The sequence below is a fragment of the Mauremys reevesii genome, linkage group 15 (assembly GCF_016161935.1).
Source record: "Mauremys reevesii isolate NIE-2019 linkage group 15, ASM1616193v1, whole genome shotgun sequence".
Lineage (NCBI taxonomy): Eukaryota > Metazoa > Chordata > Testudines > Geoemydidae > Mauremys > Mauremys reevesii.
The window spans coordinates 8532844-8552663 of record NC_052637.1 but is presented as its reverse complement, the minus strand read 5'-3'; the positions used below and the strand labels follow the sequence as shown (position 1 = coordinate 8552663).

Genomic DNA, 19820 nt, shown 5'->3' with positions numbered 1-19820 from the left:
AGAGCTCAGATAGAACAGATTTGTCTCCCCATACAGTGATCAGATCCAGTATCTCCCGTACGGTCCATGCTGGAGCTCTTTTTGGATTTGGGACTGCATCGCCACCCGTGGTGATCAGAGCTCCACGCTGGGCAAACAGGAAATGAAATTCAAAAGTTTGCGGAGCTTTTCCTGTCTACCTGGCCAGTGCATCCGAGTTCTGGCGATGCTTTCCAGAGTGGTCACAATGGTGCACTGTGGGATACCACCCAGAGGCCTATACCGTCGATTTGTGGCCACGCTAACCCTAATCCGACATGGCAATACCGATTTCAGCGCTATTCCTCTTGTCGGGGAGGAGTACAGAAATCAGTTTAAAGAGCCCTTTATATCGATATAAAGGGCCTCATTGTGTGGACGGGTGCAGGGTTAAATCGGTTTAACGCTGCTAAATTCGGTTTAAACGCGTAGTGTAGAGCAGGCCAGAGTCTGACACCCATTTGGTGTTAGCCTTAAATCCTATCAATAATCCTAATCCATATACAACAGGGACTTAAATATGGCTTTATCTTTAAACCTTCAGGTTCATCTTTAAACCTACTCATGTGTTTAATGTTAAGAATGTGCTGAAATGGCTTGTGGAATCAGGGCCTTTGTACAGAATATTCAAAGGAAGTGAGTTTTGTTCAGAGCAGATCCTTAGCTGATGTAAATTCACAGATTTCTTTTGACTTCAGTGGAGCTAGAACCATGTACACTTGCTGAGAACTGGCTCCTTCATTCTTAAGGAACCTGAGTGTGATACTTCCATTTATTCACAGAAACGAAAGAGATCATGTTAAAAATGTATCCAATCAAAACTGCTAAAAGTTCCAACACAGAGTACTTATGAGGAGTTGTTTGCAAATGAGTGATGGTGTAAGATATAGTCATAAAAATCTTTACTAAATAACATTTAATAAGGATTACTTATAAGAAAATCATGCTCTGGACATAGACAATCATTAACAGGAAAAGAAGCACAATAATGTTCATAAATTATCTAATCTAATCTATCTAACATAATTCACCACAAAAAAAATCCATCTTTATGACAAAAAGAGCTTGTGTGTTAGGACAGGGAATGGTCCTATATCTCTATCTGTCTATCTAATCACATGCTCTGCCTTTGACTATCATATATGTAGTGTTCACAGCCATGCACAAAGATGGTATTCTAAAACTAATAATTTCTGAGATCCTTTCTCAGCTTGGATGTGAGTAGATCTACACTGGACGGTATATGGAACACCAGATCAGTGCATGTGATGGCATTTTTCATAGAATCATAAAATATGAGTGATGGAATAGGAGGTCATCTAGTCCAATCCCCTACTCAAAGCAGGACCAACACCAACTAAATCATCCCAGCCAGGGCTTTCTCAAGCCGGGCCTTAAAAACCTCTAAGGATGGAGATTCCACCACCTCCCTAGGTAATCCATTCCAGTGCTTCACCACCTTTCTAGTGAAATACACCAAGGTTAGAACAAAATGACCCCAGACAACTATCTTACATCAGTGTTTATATTACTACAGAGTGTAGCCCAGGGACTTTGGGCCAGAACAACATCAGTATTATACTGGTTCAGTCAGTGAGTCTACTCTCCATTGGTGCTGGTTTAGCTGAGTTGGAAAATGTGACCCTTACATCACTGTCACCCTCACTTTTTCCAGGGTGCTGTCAGCCAAATCTGGATCCTTGTGTGTACTGGCCATTGGCCAAATTCTGATCTCTTAGAAGTGAGGGGCTAGACCCAGTGACTTCAACGGGATCCAATTTTGGCCTCATTATCCCAAGTCAGATTTTCTTTAGGAAACGCTTGAAAAAGTTTCTCTTCAGAACAGCCTTTCCACCACAGCACCAATGATACTGTATTTACATAATCATTTAAGTTAAAATGATAAAAAGATGCCTCCCTGAGACTCTCTGTTCCCCAACACATCATTAATAATATAATAATACCCCAACAGTATATACATCGTCATTTCAGTAGGAATTCAACCATGCAGAAACCTTATTTGTACCCTTTTATCATTGTGAGAAGCAAATTTTCAGAACACTCAGAAAAACCTCATCAAAGAGATGACATATGGGCACTCCTGAGAGAGGACAAACATTGAAAACCCCTTCAAACCAAACACTCACCATCTCCCCGGGACTTTCCACATCCAAAACCACCTGGAACAAAGAAAAAAAATCAAACCACCAACCAACCAGCTAAACAAAAATAAATTAAAAAACAGAGAAACAAACAACATATGCATTGATATCTCGATCAGAATTTTTAGCCCCCAAAATAAGAAGAGCCAGAGACCCCACTGGAGACTTTTGCTATGGCTACTGACATTATGTGCAAAGTGCTCATATAGTATGGTGATGGGTAACACTTTATAATTACTAGATAGATAGATAGATAGATAGATAGATAGATAGATAGATAGATAGATAGATTCTGATCTTATTTGCATTGGTGTACCTTTAATAATGCTTTTGTTTTCTTCAGTCAAGTTTGTCTGGATTTTTACTAGTGCAAATACCCACTTCTGCATGAAAAGATAGTATGTTATGTTCTCATGAAGACAATAATATTGTCAGATAATTATATTTCTAAAGAAACACATGATTAAAAGATATATATGGACATTTAATTCTTAATAAATAACCTCTAACCTATGAGTTTACTCAGTGCACTTTTGAGCTCCTTGTTCCTCATGCTGTAGATGATTGGATTCATCATTGGTGGCAACACAGAATAGAGAACGGCCACCATGAGATTCCGAACTGATGGAGAGCTGAAGATGGGTTTCAGGTACGCAAAAGTGGAAGTGCCAACAAACAAGGAGACCACAATGAGGTGAGGGAGGCAGGTGGAGAAGGCTTTATACCTGCCCTGCTCAGAGGGAATTCTCAACACTGTGGTGAAGATCTGAACATATGAAACAATTATGAAAACAAAGCAGCTTAAGCATAAAAATAAACTAAAGATGAGAAACCCAACTTCACTGAGGTCTGAGTCAGAGCAGGCAAGTTTGAGGAGCTGGGGGATTTCACAGAAGAACTGATCCACCACGTTGCCTCCACAGAAGGATGTTGCAAACGTGTTTCCAGTGTGCACTGCAGAGTAGAGAATAACACTGATCCAGGCACTGGCTGCCATTTGGACACAAGCTCTCCTGTTCATCACTGTTTCATAGTGCAGCGGTTGGCAGATGGCGACGTATCGATCATATGCCATAACGGTCAGTATGGCATAATCTGTTGAAGCAAAGAAGACGAGAAGAAAGACTTGGGCAACACATCCAGAATAAGATATTGACCTGGTGTTCATGAGGGAATTGGCCATGGATTTGGGGATGGTGACAGAGACAGAGCCAAGGTCTAGGATGGACAGATTCATGAGGAAGAAGTACATGGGGGTGTGAAGGTGGTGGTCAAGGGCTATGGCTGTGCTGATGAGAAGGTTTCCCAGCAGGGATAACAGGTAAAGCATTAGAAACACCACAAAGTGTAAAATCTGCAGCTCCCGAACATCGGAGAATCCCAGGAGAAGGAATTCAGTCACGGCGGTTTGGTTGGACATTTTCTTCCTCGGCACACAGGTGTGCTGGCTGTAGAGGGAATGAGAAAGACACTGGTCAAAATTAGAGCAACAGAGGGAATAGCCCTGATTCCCCTTTCTCTAATATGTTATTATATGAATGTCAAAGGTGCACAGCACTCGTCACTTACAATGATTAGGCGTTGATAGTGATCCTCGCTTCTGACAATCAATCAGTCAGTCACGTTATCACACTAGTGTAATTGGGTCAGCTCCTTTAAAGTAAATGGAGCATTGTTACTTTACCCCATCTGAGGATTTGGTCCAAGATGTGGCCTGTTAAAATACAGTCTGAAGGATGGAACAAAGTACAAGCCAAATCCGACAATTCTTCCAGAGGACGCCCCTCTGTTGCGACATCACCAAGCTCACAGTTTGGCCATGAAACGAATAGACTAAAATGCCAACACATTTTAAATGCATGAAAAAATAGACTAGCAGCATCCCTCCATCACCGCTATGTTGTATCGTTTACTCTGTGCTGTATGGTGCAGGGGTTGTCAGGACACTTGGGCTCTACTCTTGTCTCTGCCAATGACCTGCTGTGTGACCTTGGGCCAGTCATTTGCCCTCTTTCTGCCTCTGTTTCCCCTCCCTCCCTTTCTCTGCTCTGTCTACTAGGACTGTAAGGGCATTTGGGATTCTCAAAATATCTAGGCCCCCAACACCCCTTGAAATTAACAAGTTATAAACTCCTAGGTGCTTCTGAAAATCCCAGTAGGCACCAAAATACCTTTGGAAACATGGCCCCGTGTCTTTTTATGTGTAAGTTCTGCACAGCCATTTACATCATTTATACTCAGCCAGCAGCAGTGTGGAGCTAGGTCCCTTCCAACCCTGAGATTCTATGATGTCCTTGAACGGGGTCAGGATAGATGGGGTTTGGTTGCTTGGTTCAACTCTAACCCAGGGTTAAAAGGGCTAGTCTGTATTAAACACAGCCTGTGTGCTATCTACGTTACTGGTTATTCCATTGTTACCTTCTTGCAACCATCCATTTGAAAGAGAAATCACACAGATGCAATAGAATAAATGGACTTGAAATTAATGCTTTATCAGAGAATATTAATGTTCCCCAACTTATTTAAAATTTAAGGATGGTTGGAAATTTTTAGCTGTATCTTTTATAATAGATGTTGTTTTTTTAGCCAAATTTCAGAATCAGTCTGCTTTTCTCAAACATTTTCAGATTATTGTGTAAAAAATGTGAAAACTCAAAAAAACAAACATTTTTGGTTTTGTGATAAAATATAGTTTTCAGTAGAAAGTTTTCATTTGCCAAAAGTTAAAAAATAAATAAATTGATTTTGCGTTTTCAGTGAGAAGTTAACCTTTTCCTGAGAGGCGGAAAAATTCCTATCAGTGGTAGATAATTGATTAAACTGAAAGTAAAGTCTTAACAAGTTCATATTGTAATTTATATTTATCATCTTAATTTCCCCCTGTATATTGATCCCCATACATATTTAATTGAAATAACAAACTTACTATGCTGATCTCTGTGGATGTTTTCCCCAATTTATGATGCATTCAGTCATCCAGCACGAGGATTCTTTGGTCAATATCTATCTATATTCCACAATCTAGAAGCTAAAGTCCCAGGTATCTGAGTGTCCTTTCACCCCTCACTCTGTGGCTGAACTAGACGCTGATCTGTTGCTTTCTGCTGATGAGCTGTGTGCAGCTGGCTTTGATTTGCACTGGCATTAAAGGACTGATGATGCAGGAAGGTGAGTTATTCACTTCTATTTCTTAAGGGCTAGTGGAACTTACTCCCTGGAGCCCTGCACATCTCAGCAGCAAAGGCCCAGAGGCAAGTGCATAGATGCCTTGGTGATAAAGCCAAAAGGATCCTTCTGATCCTCTAATCTGATCCCCTGCCTAGCACAGGGCCTACGATCTCCCCAGGTTCTCTGATTCATGCCCAGCATCTGTGTTATCTGTAAACCAGGATTACAAATGGATTTATACATCTAATTAGATGGAGACAGGCACTGACTGGGATTTATCAATGGTCCTGTGTGAGCTAAATGCCTAAATCCCATGGGCATTCAATGGGAGTTAGGTGCCTAAACAATGGGCAGCAGGGACTGTGGGATAGCTACCCACAGTGCACCACTACGTGAGTCGATGCTAGCCATGGTATTGAGGACACACTCCACAGATCTACTGCACTTAGTGGGGACATACACGATGGACTGTATAAAATTGTTTTCTAAAAATCGACTTCTATTAAATCAACCACATTCATAGTATAGACATACCCTAAGGCTGCAAGAGCAAATGCTAAAGATGGGGCTTGAACCCACAACCCTAAAATGTTGACATGTCATCTGGGTGGTGGTCATGCCAGATGTCCACCATGGAGTGATGGACAACAATCTTCTGGAGAATGTCCACGGCAGCTGGACACCGCTCAGTCCCCGAGCAGTCCCGCTCCTCAAGGGTGGTGTTAAAGTCCCCGACCAGGACCAGGCACTCATAAGGATCCAACGAGCTAAGGAAGTCTGATGGCTGTTGAAAAAATCACAGCTTGTACCTGAGAAAGCATAATGGGTTTGAAAAGTCTGAAGAAAGACTTGCCTCCTCATACAGCTGTCATTTATGACAATGCCGGCACATTTGTTTCAGCTATATTGGCCTACCTAACCATTTCAAATTATTATTTATAAGCCAGGTCTGAATGAGCTCTCATCTAGTGATGAGTTAGGGATGGATGTAAAGGTTTCAGGACCAGACTGTATTTACATGAAGACACCTATGCTGCCTAGGTATCCAGCAGACAGCTGTGTTGTCCAAGTAATCAATTTTGGGTGATATTGGGTCACAAATCACAAAAGTATTAAATGTGAGGGTCATGAAATGTTGTTATCCTTATTATATGAGTAAGGGGCAGCAGAGCTGAGGGGTAGTTCAGTGGTTTAAGCATTAGCCTGCTAAATCCAGAGTTGTGAGCTAACTCTTGAGAGGGTCACTTAAGGATCTGGCCCAAAATCAGTACTTGGTCCTTCTAGCGAAGGCTGGGGGCTGGACTCCATGACCCTTTGGGGTCCCTTCCAGTTCTATGAGAGAGGTATATTATAACTGTACTTAGCCTGCCTCAATGAGGGGATCTCCCTCAATGCTTAATCTTGTGCTATGGCTTGCCAAGTTTGAGCCCTGGCACTTCCAGGCTTGGCAGTTCATAGCCCTGGGACCTCTGAGCTTGTCACAACAGTTATGAAAGTAACAGACTTGCTTGTGCCCCAGCATCTATTTCATTACAAATTAAGCACTGGTCACCCTCAACTGAACTGCACTCCTTAAGCAGGAGGTTTGGATGCCATATTCTAGTGAAGAGAGAGGTGTTTTGCTTGGTGGTGTGGGCTCTGCCTAAGAGTCACAGGCACTATTTGACCTGCCCCTCTCTCCTGTTTAGAGATAGAGCTGATTAGACTCCATAGAGAGTCTTTTGGTTTGTTACATGACTGATAAAGCTGAAATCACTGATAATTAGGTCTAAGTGCTTAGTCCTGCTGTGAGACACTGTTTCTATGGAAAAGACATCCCAGCCTGCACTAGAATCATAAAATATTAGGATTGGAAGAGACCTCAGGAGGTCATCTAGTTCAATCCCCTGCTCAAAGCAGGACTAACATGAACTAAATCATCCCAGCCAAGGCTTTGTCAAGTCGGGCCTTAAAAACCTCTAAGGATGGAGATTCCACCACCTCCCTAGGTAATCCATTCCAGTGTTTCATCACCCTCCCAGTTTTTCCTAATATCCAACCTAGACCTCCCTCACTGCAACTTGAGACCATTGCTTCTTGTTCAGTCATCTGCCACCACTGAGAACAGCTAGCTCTATCCTCTATGGAATCTGACTTCAGGTAACTGAAGACTGCTATCAAATCCCCCCTCACTCTTCTGTTCTGCAGACTAAATAACCAGCCTCTCCTCGTAAGTCATGTGCCCCAGCCCCCTAATCATTTTTGTTGCCCTCAGCTGGACTCCAATTTGTCCGCATCCTTTTTGTGGTGGGGGGACCAAAACTGGATGCAATACTACAGATGTGGCCTCACCAATGCCTAATAGATGGGAATAATAACTTCCCTCGATCTGCTGGCAATGTTCCTACTAATACAGCCCAATATGTCATTGGCCTTCTTGGCAACAAGGGCATACTGTGGACTCGTATCCAGCTTCTCATCCACTGTAATCCCCAGGTCCTTTTCTGCAGAACTGCTGCTTAGCCAGTCACTCCCTAGTCTGTAGCGGTGCATGGAATTATTCCTTCCTAAGTGCAGAACTCTGCATTTGTCCTTGTTGAAATTCATCAACCTCCATGAACTCATCCAGTTCTTTTTTAAACCCTGTTATAATTTTGGCCTCCACAACATCCCTGGCAATTAGTTCCATGGATGACTGTGTGTTGTGTGAAAAAATATTTCCTTTTGTTTGTTTTAAACCTGCTGCCTATTAATTTCATTGGGTGGCCCCTGGTTCTTGTGTTAAGTGAAGGGGTAAATAACACTTCCTTATTGATTTTCTCCACACCAGTCAAGGTTTTATAAGCCTCTATCATATCCCGTATTAGTCGTCTCTTTTCCAAGCTGAAAAGTCCCAGTCTTATTAATATCTCCTCATACAGCAGCTGTTCCATACCCTTTATATAGTAAAACTGGAGGAGCTTGGTTTGCCAGACTGATCAGCTAAACCAATACTGGCAACCTATATGAAAAGGCTAGAAAACACCATGCCTCTGGACTGCATCAACATGCAGAAAGCCTTATAAGGCAGCCACTGTCTAATCCAATTTTATAAGAATATACTGAGGCTGTTAAGAATGCTGGAGACACAACTCAAGTTTATGTGAACCAACATGGCTGTTGCATCATACTACACATTACAAACCAGAGGCCAATGTTAAGTGCATTGTCACTTGTTAATCCTGAACTTGGACACTGGTTTTGAACAAGAATGGCAAACAAGAGTGCTCACTATCTTTCTGGAAAAACTCAGCTCACTCTCTAGAAGAAAGTGGTGCAACAGTGAAAGACTCAGCAGTTGAAAAAGCGAAGAACTCTCTCACCAAATTCAAAATATGTGCATACATGGCTGATGAATGCACCAGTGCAAATAGGCATCAAGTATTAAGTATCAAGTATTAAGTCATCGTGTATGTCATTGATGTCTGTGGTAGGCCAGTGGATGCATTCTAGATGTTCAGGTTATAGAAGACACATCAGGGGCATCTGTGACATCTTAGAAGAGTTAAATGCGTGTAAATTGAACCCCAGACAGATGGTTGCTTGTGCATTTGATGGAGCTACAAACATCTCTGGAAGACATAGTGAAGTACAAGCTTTGTCCGGAGAAAAGTGTAACCCTAATCTCTCCAATACACACTGCAGAGGCCATCTACTTCAGCAAGTGCTAGTACAAGCTGCAGAATCTTCAAAAGACATTAAAAAGCCATAAATATAATTGCTTTTTATACTCTTTTTTTTTCAGCAAGAGTCCAAAAGGACTGAACCTCTTGGAAACAACTAGAAGATACACTGGGATTGAAGTTCAAATAAGTCCAACGTGAGAAAATCTGCTGGCTTTCTCATGAGCGATCCTTGGCTATTGTCTTAAAATTACTGCAACTGTTTTTACTGGCTTTGGAAAGTATCCACCAAGATGGGATGGATCTAAGTAGTGAGGCTGGTGGACTACTTTTGCTACTATGTTCAGAGAAGACTATTGCCATTCTCGCTCTTGTAAGTCTACTGTTAAAACCACTTGGGTCATTAGACAATGCCATCCAGGCATCTGCTGCAACAGTAGATCTTTGTCCAGCAATAGAAGCTACCCTTGGATCAATCAGAGAGCTATCCACTGAAAATGTACTGGAAGAAGCAAAGACTTCAGTTCAGAAGTTGACTAATGAAGGTACTTATATTGACTCCTTAAGTGAAAAGGACAAGAAGTGTTTGTTAAACCAGCTGAAATAGTACACAGGCTTGATTCTTACAAATCTACAATAGCGATTTCTGGATTTTATCAACCTCCATGTCATTTTTAGAGATGCCTGTCTTATAAAACACTGACGGTTGAGTGAAGTGAGGCACTACCAGCAATGGGGTTGCCATATGAATAGAATAGAGAATTTGAGCACAGAGTCCAATATCATACGATGAATGAATGAAGATTTAAATTCGACTTCTTTATCATCACTAGTGGTTTGATCCAATTTTTGTGCTATGATTCCTGGCATGAATGATGTAGGAATTCATCTCTTTCTATTCTCAGTCACAGCAGCTACAGTTAGTGCTCTTTTTCTTCATTAAATAGAATTTTGTTTTCCAAAAGAAGTCACCTTCTGCCTGATCATCAGCATGTCATGAAGGACTAGAAGTAACAGACACACAAAAAGACACCAAAGAGTGCAAGAAGCCAAGATGGATGTAGATGTTGTGCTTCCTAGTAGGCATGAGTAGCCAACTTTAATTTTTATGATGATTTTAAACCATGAGTTAAATCTAATAAAATGGTCATGAAACATTTTTCAGTTTTTAATATATAAGCAGAGTCAGGATGAGCTCTACACTTACATCTGGTGGTTAATTATAGCGAGTGTGGAAAAGAACTTAGGGGGCTGATCTTGTTTGCATAGGCACACCAACTCCACCTAGCATGAGCCCACAGCAGCCCAAAATGGTCACTTTCACAACTGTGGGATCCCCAAGTTCTCGATTATTGGGGTAGAAGGAATAAAGTGTTGTTACCCTGATTATGTGAATGAAGGGCTATGAGACTGTTTTATGACAGAGGGTCTCAGCATCAACTAAGTATCACTCGCTAGACAAGGGACATGGGTTCCAAAACCCAGTGAATTGAGAGAGGCTGGGGACAGGTATGGGCCCCCTGATGGTATGGGCCCCCTTTGAGGGCCTGGCAGACCAATTGCACATATCTCTCTCCCTCTCCATCGTTGAATAGCAGAGCTAATTTTGATTCCACTAGGAGTCTAGCTAGAGGCTGCTGAGCTGAATTCACTTTGGGCCAACAGTGCACCAGCACTGGGGCTCTCCTGCTACAAGCTGAAACCATTAAAAGAGCTAAAATTACTGAGCTGAGATCACTGAGTGCTGTGTTAACTAGTGGGGGAGCCTGAAGATATATTGCCAAGTGGTGAACAGAACAGTTTGCAGGACGGTTGGAGTGGAGCAGAGCAGTTTGTGGGGACAGCCGGTGGAGCAGAGCAGCTGGCGGAGCTGAGCACCTTGTGGGATGGTTGGAGCGGCCCACGGAACAGCAAGTGGAGCAGAGCTGAGCAGTTTGTGGGGACGGCTGGAGGAGCAGAGCAGCTGGTGGAGCAGAGCCGTTTGTGGTGAAGGCTGCAGCAGACTGCCGTGGAGAGGCGGGGCAGTTGGCCTTGGCCCACGTAAGGTGCCCCTTGACACCCTGTGTGCCCCCCCCCATTCCACCCAGGCTGGCGGGATAAAACTCTGCAGATGAACTTTTGAACTCTGGGGCGGCACTGACCAGGGACAGGGACTTTGGGGTTGTTGGACTTTGGGGTGATTTGGACTTAAGACCCTGAGGGGAAAAGGACATTGCCAAACTTACTGGGAGGTGGGTCTTTTGCTCATGGTTTGTGTTATGAATCCTGTTTGTGGTGTTTCCCCAACGTAATGCCACATTGTTTCCCTCCTTTATTAAAAGGATTTTGCTACACTCAGACTCCGTGCTTGCGAGAGGGGAATTATTGCCTCCTAGAGGCGCCCGGGGGGTAGTATGTAATTGTCCCAGGTCACTGGGTGGGGGCTCGAGCCGGTTTTGCATTGCGCTATTGAAACGGAACCCCTGGATACTGAACCCGGCCCTTGTTGCTGCCAACTCAGAGAGGCAGAAGGGTTACAAATATGTTGGCATACAGTCCACCTTTGCACTCACAGTCTCAACCTTCGTTTGCCTTCACCCCCCTGAATATTCCAACCCCCCCCCATTTCAATTCCTGGGGAAAACAATGGCAGGGGGAGCGTAGGGAAGTCCATGTGATTATCTCCCACTGCCTCCCTACAGTGATTTCTCCCCACAGACCCAGCCACAGACCCACAGCCTCCTCGCCCACAAACCCACGAGATCCATCCCCTCCCATGCAGTCCGGGCAGGAGTGTGTTTGCTGCAGGGAGCCAGCACGCTCAGCTGGGCAGTAGCTAAGTGAGCTCTCCACACCAAGCAAACAGGAAGAGCAATTTCAAAACTTCCTGGGGCTTTGAAAGGGAAGGGGTGTGTGCCAGTGTAGCTGGATGCAGGGCAGCAGGGTTCAAAATGGTGACCAGAGCAGTCATGGTGGGCATTGTGGGGTACCTCCTGAAGGCCAGTTATGGTGATGTAAGGAATGTCGCTCTATCTATGTCACAAAAAACTCTACGCCTTTCGCCGAGGTGATTCTATTATGCCGGTGTAGTAGGAGAGTGGGCTGAGAATTGTAGTGTGTACATCATCACTGTTTTGTTGACAGAAGCTGCCTTTTCTCGACAAAAATGTGTAATGTAGACAAGGCTAGAGTGTCGCAGATAAATATGAAGTAGAACAGATAGTTTAGCATAAGTAGTTAGCACATATTCCAAGAGACCATTCAAGATGAAGTGTCCCATTAACACTCCTCTGGTTGTTGAACAAAACAGAGCACACAGAAGCCCAAGTTGCAGCTCTTCAGTCTTCCCCCACTCAACAGTCTCTGGAAATGTGCCTCTACCCTGCCCTGGAAGAATCCTTTCTGTACATAAAAAGAGATTCTCTTCTCCATATCCCTGCATACTTCCTTAGTAATGGACCACAAGGGTGCAAATTATGGCCATTAGTGTGATGGGGAGACATCTTCTGGGAACTGGACAGAGATACCCAGTGCATTTCATACAGGCCACCATAAAGAAATCAGAAAAAACTAACAATTATTTATCCAGAGTGGAACAGCTTCCAATGGAGTGATTGTGGGACCCTCACATCAGAATACTCCTAACACTGATGACATGGACGGGACACTGGATCCTTTCTCTATGCAAGTCCTTGTCAATGATGATCTCTCTTTCTACTCCATTCATAAGTGTGGTGTCTAAAGTCACTGACACATCAGGTCCTAGAATCCTAATTATTGAAAGAAGCCAGCAAGAGTGGAAGAATGACTCCCCCCTCTATTGAAACAGAATACTACTGGGTGCTGTAACACTCAGTGAGCCAAATCCACCCCTGGTATCAGAGGGCACAGCCTTAATGTAGGTTACATTGCCCTAACAGTTTACATAAGAGCTGAATTGTGTTGTTCCTTGCAAGACCCACAACTCCAAGTCTGGAGAATCCTTGCAAGTTTTCAGATGTGAAATGCTATAAAATCAAGTGACAGCAATATTTCTGTTATTTGTTCATTTGGACTGGTAAGAAAGTCTAAACGCTAGACCTCTGCCCAGTATTGTAAGAATATACGCAAAATACACTGACTTGGTCCACCAAATCTTCACCCATTCATCCTGGGTAACATTCTCCTTCCTTCAGCATTAAACTCTCCCATTAACCATTTGTAATTTTTCAACATTAACCAATGGCAATTTTTTCCCTATCAGTCAACTAGAACATTCTCCTCCTTCAACCACCCATAGACACCTCTGCCCTCCACTAACCAGACAAATCTGTCCTTCACCACCCGTAGACTCCTCTGCCCTCTACTATTGATAAGATTATCCTCCAATCACCTTCCAAAACATTCTCCAGCAGAACCAGCCATAGACCTCTTTGCCCTTCACCACCCATAGTCTTCTGCACTTGACAACAATTACAGACCTTCCCTCCTCCTTATTCCCTATTCACAATCCATACAATTCAGCTTAACCAAACTAGACTTCCCTTTTCACTGACCGGGAGATTGTTCCCCATTTTTAAGGATCCCAAGTGTGATATTTCCATTTGTTCAGAGAAGCAAAAGAGAGCATGTTAAAAATGTATCCAGTCAAAACAGCTCAAAATTCAAACACCGAGTATTTTAGGATGAACTGTTTGTAAATGACAGAGTAAGACATAGCCATAAAATCTTTGTTAAATAAAGTTTAATAAGGAGTACTTATAAGAAAATCATGATCTGGACATAGACAATCATTAACAGGAAAAGAAACACAATAATTTGCACAATAATTTCATTATCTACCAAGATAGCTAGCTAACATAATTCACAATTAAATAGAAATATATCATTATGACTAAATGAAGTTGTGTGGTAGAACGAGGAATAGTCCTGTTTGTCTGTCTCTCTATCTAATCACATACTCTCCTTTTGTCTCTCATATATGTAGTGTACACAACCATGCACAAAGATGATATTCTAATACTAATAGCAGGCCATTTCAGAGATCCTTTCTGAGTTTGGATGTGAATAGATCTACATGGGCTGGTTTATGGAACACCAGATCAGTGCAAGGATGACACTTTTCCACTTACACCAAGGTTAGAACAAAACGACACCAAACAAGAAACTTACACTCATGTTCATGTCCCTACTGAGTGCTGCCCAGTGACTTTGGGCCAGAACCTCATTAGTAGTAAACTTGTAATGTTATTAGGTCTACTCTGCATTGGTGCTGGTCTAGCTGAGTTGGGAAATCTGACCCTTACCTCTCTGTCACACTCACTTTCTCCAGGGTGCTGTCAGCCAAATCTGAATCCTTGTGTATAGATGCTACTGGCCAAATCCTGATCTCCTTGAAGTGATGGGCTAAACTCTAATGGCTTCCATTGAATACAAATTTGACCTCATTATTCTGAGTCAGATTTTCTTTAGGAAACTCAGGGGAAAGTTTCTCTTCAAAATATCCTTTCCACCATAGCAAGAATGACAGTTTTTACATATTCGTTTATGTAAAAACAATAGAAAAGATACCTAACTGAGATTTCAGAGTAGCAGCTGTGTTAGTCTATATCCGCAAAAAGGAGTACTTGTGGCACCTTAGAGAAAAAAATCTTTTAAAGTGATAATCGAGATGACCCATAGAAGTCGTGAGGATACTTAACATGGGGAAAGAGATTCAATTAGTGTAATGGCCCAAGCATTCCCAGTCTCTGTTCAAACCTAAGTTAATTGTATCTAATTTGCATATTAATTCAAGTTCAGCAGTCTCTCTTTGGAGTCTGTTTTTTGAAGGTTTTTTGTTGTAAAATTGCCACCTTCAAGTCTGTCACTGAGTGGTTAGAGAGGTTGAAGTGTTCTCCCACTGGTTTTTTAATGTTATGATTCCTGATGTCAGATTTGTTTCCATTTATTCTTTTGCATAGAGATTGTCCCTCGAAGAATTCCAGCATGATTTTAACAATTTCCATCCCACCATCAACCTTTTTTTCTCCTGCTGATGATAGCTCATCTCAATTGATTGGCCTCTTACAGTTGCTATGGCTACTTCCCCCTTATCATGTTCTCTGTATGTATAAATATCTTCTTGCTGTGTGTTCCAGGCTATGCATCGGATGAAGTGGGCTGTAGCCCATGAAAGCTTATGCTCAAATAAATTTGTTAGTCTCTAATGTGCCACAAGTACTCCTCTTCTAACCAAGATTGTTATTTTTCTAACATATCATTAATAATACAATCATATCTCAACAGTATACACATAACCATTTCTGGAGGAACTCAGCCACGCAGAAACCTCTTTTGTACCCTTTTATCACTGAGGGGGAGCAAACCTTCAGCTCACTCAGAAAACTCCATCAGAGAGATGACATATTGGCACTTCCAAGATGGACAAACATTGAAAATCCTGTCTAACCAAATCCTCACCATTTCCCCATGCCTTCCCACCTCCACAACCTCCTGCAACAAAGAAACAAACCAACCAGTTAAGCAAAATACACTGATACCTCAATCCAAGTTTTTATCTCAAAAAAATAAGAAGAGCCAGAGACCTCACTAGGGACTTTGCTATGGCTACTGATTTTATGGGCAAGGGGTTCAGATAGTATGGTGATGAGTAGCAGTATATGATAGATAGATTCCAATCTTATTTACATTGGTGCAAACCTATGGTAACTCCTTTTTACTTGAGCCATGTTTGTCTGGATTTTTCCTAGTGTAAATACCCAATTCTGCATAAACAGATTGCATAGTATTTTCTCATGGAGGCAATAATGTTGTCAGCTGATTATATTTATAAAGAAACACAGAATGAAATTGTTACTGAAGGAGAAATAAGGACACTTTATTCTTAGAGAATAACCTCCAACCTATAAGTTTACTCAGTGCACCTTTGAGCTCCTTGTTTCTCATGCTGTAGATGAGGGGATTTATCATTGGTGGCAACACAGAATAGAGAACAGCCACTAAGAGATTTAGAACTGATGGAGAGCTGGAGGTGGGTTTCAAGTAGGCAAAAATCCCAGTGCAAATAAACAAGGAGACCACAATGAGGTGAGGGAGGCAGGTGGAGAAAGCTTTATGTCGGCCTTGCTCAGAGGGGATTCCCAACACTGTGGTGAAGATCTGAACATATGAAACAATTATGAAAACAAAGCAGCTTAAGCCTAAGAATAAACTAAAGATGAGAAACCCAACTTCACTGAGGTCTGAGTCAGAGCAGGCGAGCTTGAGGAGCTGGGGGATTTCACAGAAGAACTGATCCACCTCGTTGCCTCCACAGAAGGATGTTGCAAATGTGTTTCCAGTGTGCACTACAGAGTAGAGAATAACACTGATCCAGGCACTGACTGCCATTTGGACACAAGCTTTGCTGTTCATCACTGTCTCATAATGCAGTGGTTGGCAGATGGCGACGTATCGGTCATATGCCATGATGGTCAGTATGGCAAAATCTGCTGAAGCAAAGAAGAAGATGAGAAAGACTTGGGCGACACATCCAGAATAAGAAATCGATCTGGTGTTCATGAGGGAGTTGGCCATCGATTTGGGAATGGTGACAGAGATGAAGCCAAGGTCTAGGATGGACAGGTTAATCAGGAAGAAGTACATAGGGGTGTGAAGATGGTGGTCGAGGGCTATGGCTGTGAGGATGAGAAGGTTCCCCAGCAGGGATGCCAGGTAAAGCACTAGAAACACCACAAAGTGTAAAATCTGCAGCTCCCAAACATCAGCGAATCCCAGGAGAAGGAATTCAGTCACCACAGTTCGGTTGGACATTTTCTTCCTCACCACACAGGTGCGCTGGCTGTAGGGGGAATGAGAAAGACAATGGTCAGAATTAGAGCAACAGAGGGAATGCTCCTCACCTCTGACAATCAGTCAGTCCCATTATGACAATCAGTCCATTACGTTATCACACTAGTGTAAATTGGGTCAACTCCTTTAAATTCAATAGAGCTTCGTTACTTTACCCCATCTGAGGATTTGGCCCAATATGTGGCTTGAGAAAATGCACTATGGAGGATGGAAGAAAGTACAATCCAAACCCAACAATTTTTACAAATATGGTCCCTTTGTTGCGACCATCACCAAGCTCACAGCTTGATTATGAAATGGATAGACGAAAATGCCAACACAGCCTGATTCCCACTTGGCAGGGCAATATAATGTAGATTCACCCAGCATTATAAGTAGCAGCTCGTCTGCGATTTTTCTACCCTAAGCTCTGTGCCTAGACAGCATGTTGCCTGTTCCAAACTGATTTACGGCACCAACTCCCAGCTGCACTTAAGCCTGCATGTAACAATGGACTAGCAGCATCCCTCTGTCACTCTATGTTGTATCGTTTATTCTGCGCTGCGTGGTGGAGGGCTTGTCAGGACACTTTGGCTCTACTCTTGACTGGCCTAAGGTCACACAGCAGGTCACTGGCAGAGACATTTCCCCTCTTTCTGCCTCTGTTTCCCCTCCCTCCTTTTCTGTGCTCTGTCTACTAGGACTGTAAGGGCTTTCTGAGAGGGGCTGTGGGGCAGATTTTTAACGGTATTGAGGTACCTAGTGGGATTCTCAAAAGCATCAGGACCCTCAACACCCCTTGAAATCAATGAGTTGTGAGCTCGTAGGTGCTTCTGAAAATCCCACTAGGCACCTAAATACCTTTGGAAACATGGTCCCATGCCTTACTCTGTGTAAGTTCTGCACCACCATTTACACTCAGCTGGCAGCAGTGTGGAGCTAGAAGAGGAGCTCTCAGTTCTACTCCCAGTGAGCTCCTGCTTTTCTCCAAATATTTTGTGATTGGTTTCTAAACTAATTGAAAACTCAAAACCCAAAATTTTTGGTTTTGTGATTAAAGAAAAACAATTTTCAGCCAAAAGTTTTCATGTGACAAAAATTGGGGGGTGGAGGGGATGGATTTTTGGTTTTCAGTGAAAAGTCAAAATTTTCCTGAAGGATGAAAATGTTCCAATCAGCAGTAGGTATCCGATTAAATTGAGAGTAAAGGTCTTAATGAGTTCATACCGTAATTCATATCTCTCATCTTAATTTTCCCCTGTATGTTGAGCCCCAAACATATTTAATTGAAAGAGCAAACTTACTGTGCTGATCTTTGTGGATTTTTTCCCAACATATGATCCAGTCAGTCCAGCACCAGGGTTCTTTTGTCAATATCTATCTACTTACCAGAAGCTAAATGCTAAAGGCACATGCATCTGAGAATCCTTCCCCTCCCTCTCTTCATTTTAAGACTGCACGGCCAGAACTAGTCTCAAACCTATTGCTCTCTGCAGATGAGCTGTCTGTAGCTGGCATTGAGCATCTCTGGCATTAAAGGACTGATGCTGCGGGAGGGTGATTTATTCATGTCTATTTCGTAAAGGCTAGTGGGACTCACTCCCTGCAGCCCTGCACAGCTCAGCAGCAGAGGCCCACAGGCAAGTGCATAGATGCCTAGGTGATAAAGCAAAAGAGCCATTCTGTCCCTCATGTCTGAACCCCACATAAGACAGGGCCCACAATCTCCCCCAAAGTTCCCTGATTCCAGCCCAGCTTCTGTGTTATCTGTGGGCCAGGATTACAAAGATGGAGACAGGCACCTACGGGGATCAATGCTCCTAAATGAGCTAGGTGTCTAAGTCCCATGGTCATTCAGTGGGAGTGAGGCACTTACATGCTATTGTAAATCCCAATAGGCAGCTATCTCCTTCTTTAAGTGCCTAAACCACTTTACAATCCTGGCCCTGTGTCTCTCATTAACTTCCAAGGCCTGGGCTTCTGAATTGCAGAAAATGGTGCCTGGTATTTGCAAAGGAGCTTATGGCAATACGGCGTGGTACATTTTGGGCTCCTAACTCACTTAGGTCTGGTCCACACTAAGAAGCGGGGTCGAACTAGGGTATGCAAATTCAGCTACGTGAATAGCGTAGCTGAATTCGAAGTACCCTCGTTCGAACTACTCACCCATCCAGATGCCGCGGAATCGAAGTCCACGGCTCCAAGGGCGACTCCGCCACCGCCTTTTGCAGTGGTGGAGTACCGGAGTTCGAACTATCGCTTCCGGAGTTCGAACTATCGCGTCCAGATTAGACGCGATAGTTCGAACTCCGAGAAGTCGAACTCACCGCGTCGACCCAGCTCGTAAGTGTAGACTAGCCCTTAGATGCCCTTGAGAATCCCAACCTGTAATGATAACTAGGACAGCCAGGCATCTAGAGAAAGGAGATCAAGATGCTACAAACTCCTGTGATCGAAGCCCAGCTATGCAGTTATGTTACCTCAACTCTCTATGCCTCACTTTACCAAAATCTGAGGGATAATAATTGAGATTGGATGAAAATTTTATAAAAAAACATTTATTTAGAGATGATCCATGATTCACCCACTGAACCCATCTTACCCTAGACCAGTGGTCCCCAGCCTTTTTTGTCTGGCAGGTGCTGGACGACAAGCCACCGAGGACTGTGGCTGGTGGACAAGCATCCGCCGAAATGCCACCAAGAAGCGGCAAAGTCAATAGGCGTCGCTGCCGAAATGCCAATGACAAGCAGTGTCATCCAGAGGCGTCGCCACCAAAATGCCGCTGAAAATAAGTGGCATTTCTGCAGCGACGCCTCTGGATGCTGCTGCTTCTCAGCGACATTTTGGCGGATGCTTGTCTGCTGGATAGTACACGGGTGCATATAGATGTGCCGGCGGTCACCAGGGCTCTCGTAGGCACCGTGTTGAGGACTATTGTCCTAGACTCTGAATTTTTCCCTACCTCTCCCTCAACTAGCCCAGACTCCCAAGCAAACACTCACAGCCCATAATTTTCTCCCACCCCTCTCACAATCCC

General features: G+C 43.2%; 2 protein-coding genes across 2 annotated transcripts; both read right to left on the bottom strand.

Moving 5' to 3' along the window:
• Positions 1-2685: 2685 nt before the first annotated feature.
• LOC120383844 (olfactory receptor 14A16-like) lies at positions 2686-3600 on the bottom strand. Its single transcript, XM_039502130.1, has one exon. The coding sequence runs from the start codon at positions 3598-3600 to the stop codon at positions 2686-2688; it is 915 nt and encodes a 304-aa protein (XP_039358064.1).
• A 12202-nt stretch (positions 3601-15802) lies between these two features.
• On the bottom strand, positions 15803-16762 carry LOC120383542 (olfactory receptor 14A16-like). Its single transcript, XM_039501701.1, has one exon. The coding sequence runs from the start codon at positions 16760-16762 to the stop codon at positions 15803-15805; it is 960 nt and encodes a 319-aa protein (XP_039357635.1).
• Between the last annotated feature and the right edge of the window lie 3058 nt (positions 16763-19820).

Coding starts and splice junctions, on each gene's coding strand:
- LOC120383844 (XM_039502130.1), bottom strand. CDS start 3,600: ATGTCCAACCAAACCGCCGTGACTGAATTCCTTCTCCTGGGATTCTCC.
- LOC120383542 (XM_039501701.1), bottom strand. CDS start 16,762: ATGTCCAACCGAACTGTGGTGACTGAATTCCTTCTCCTGGGATTCGCT.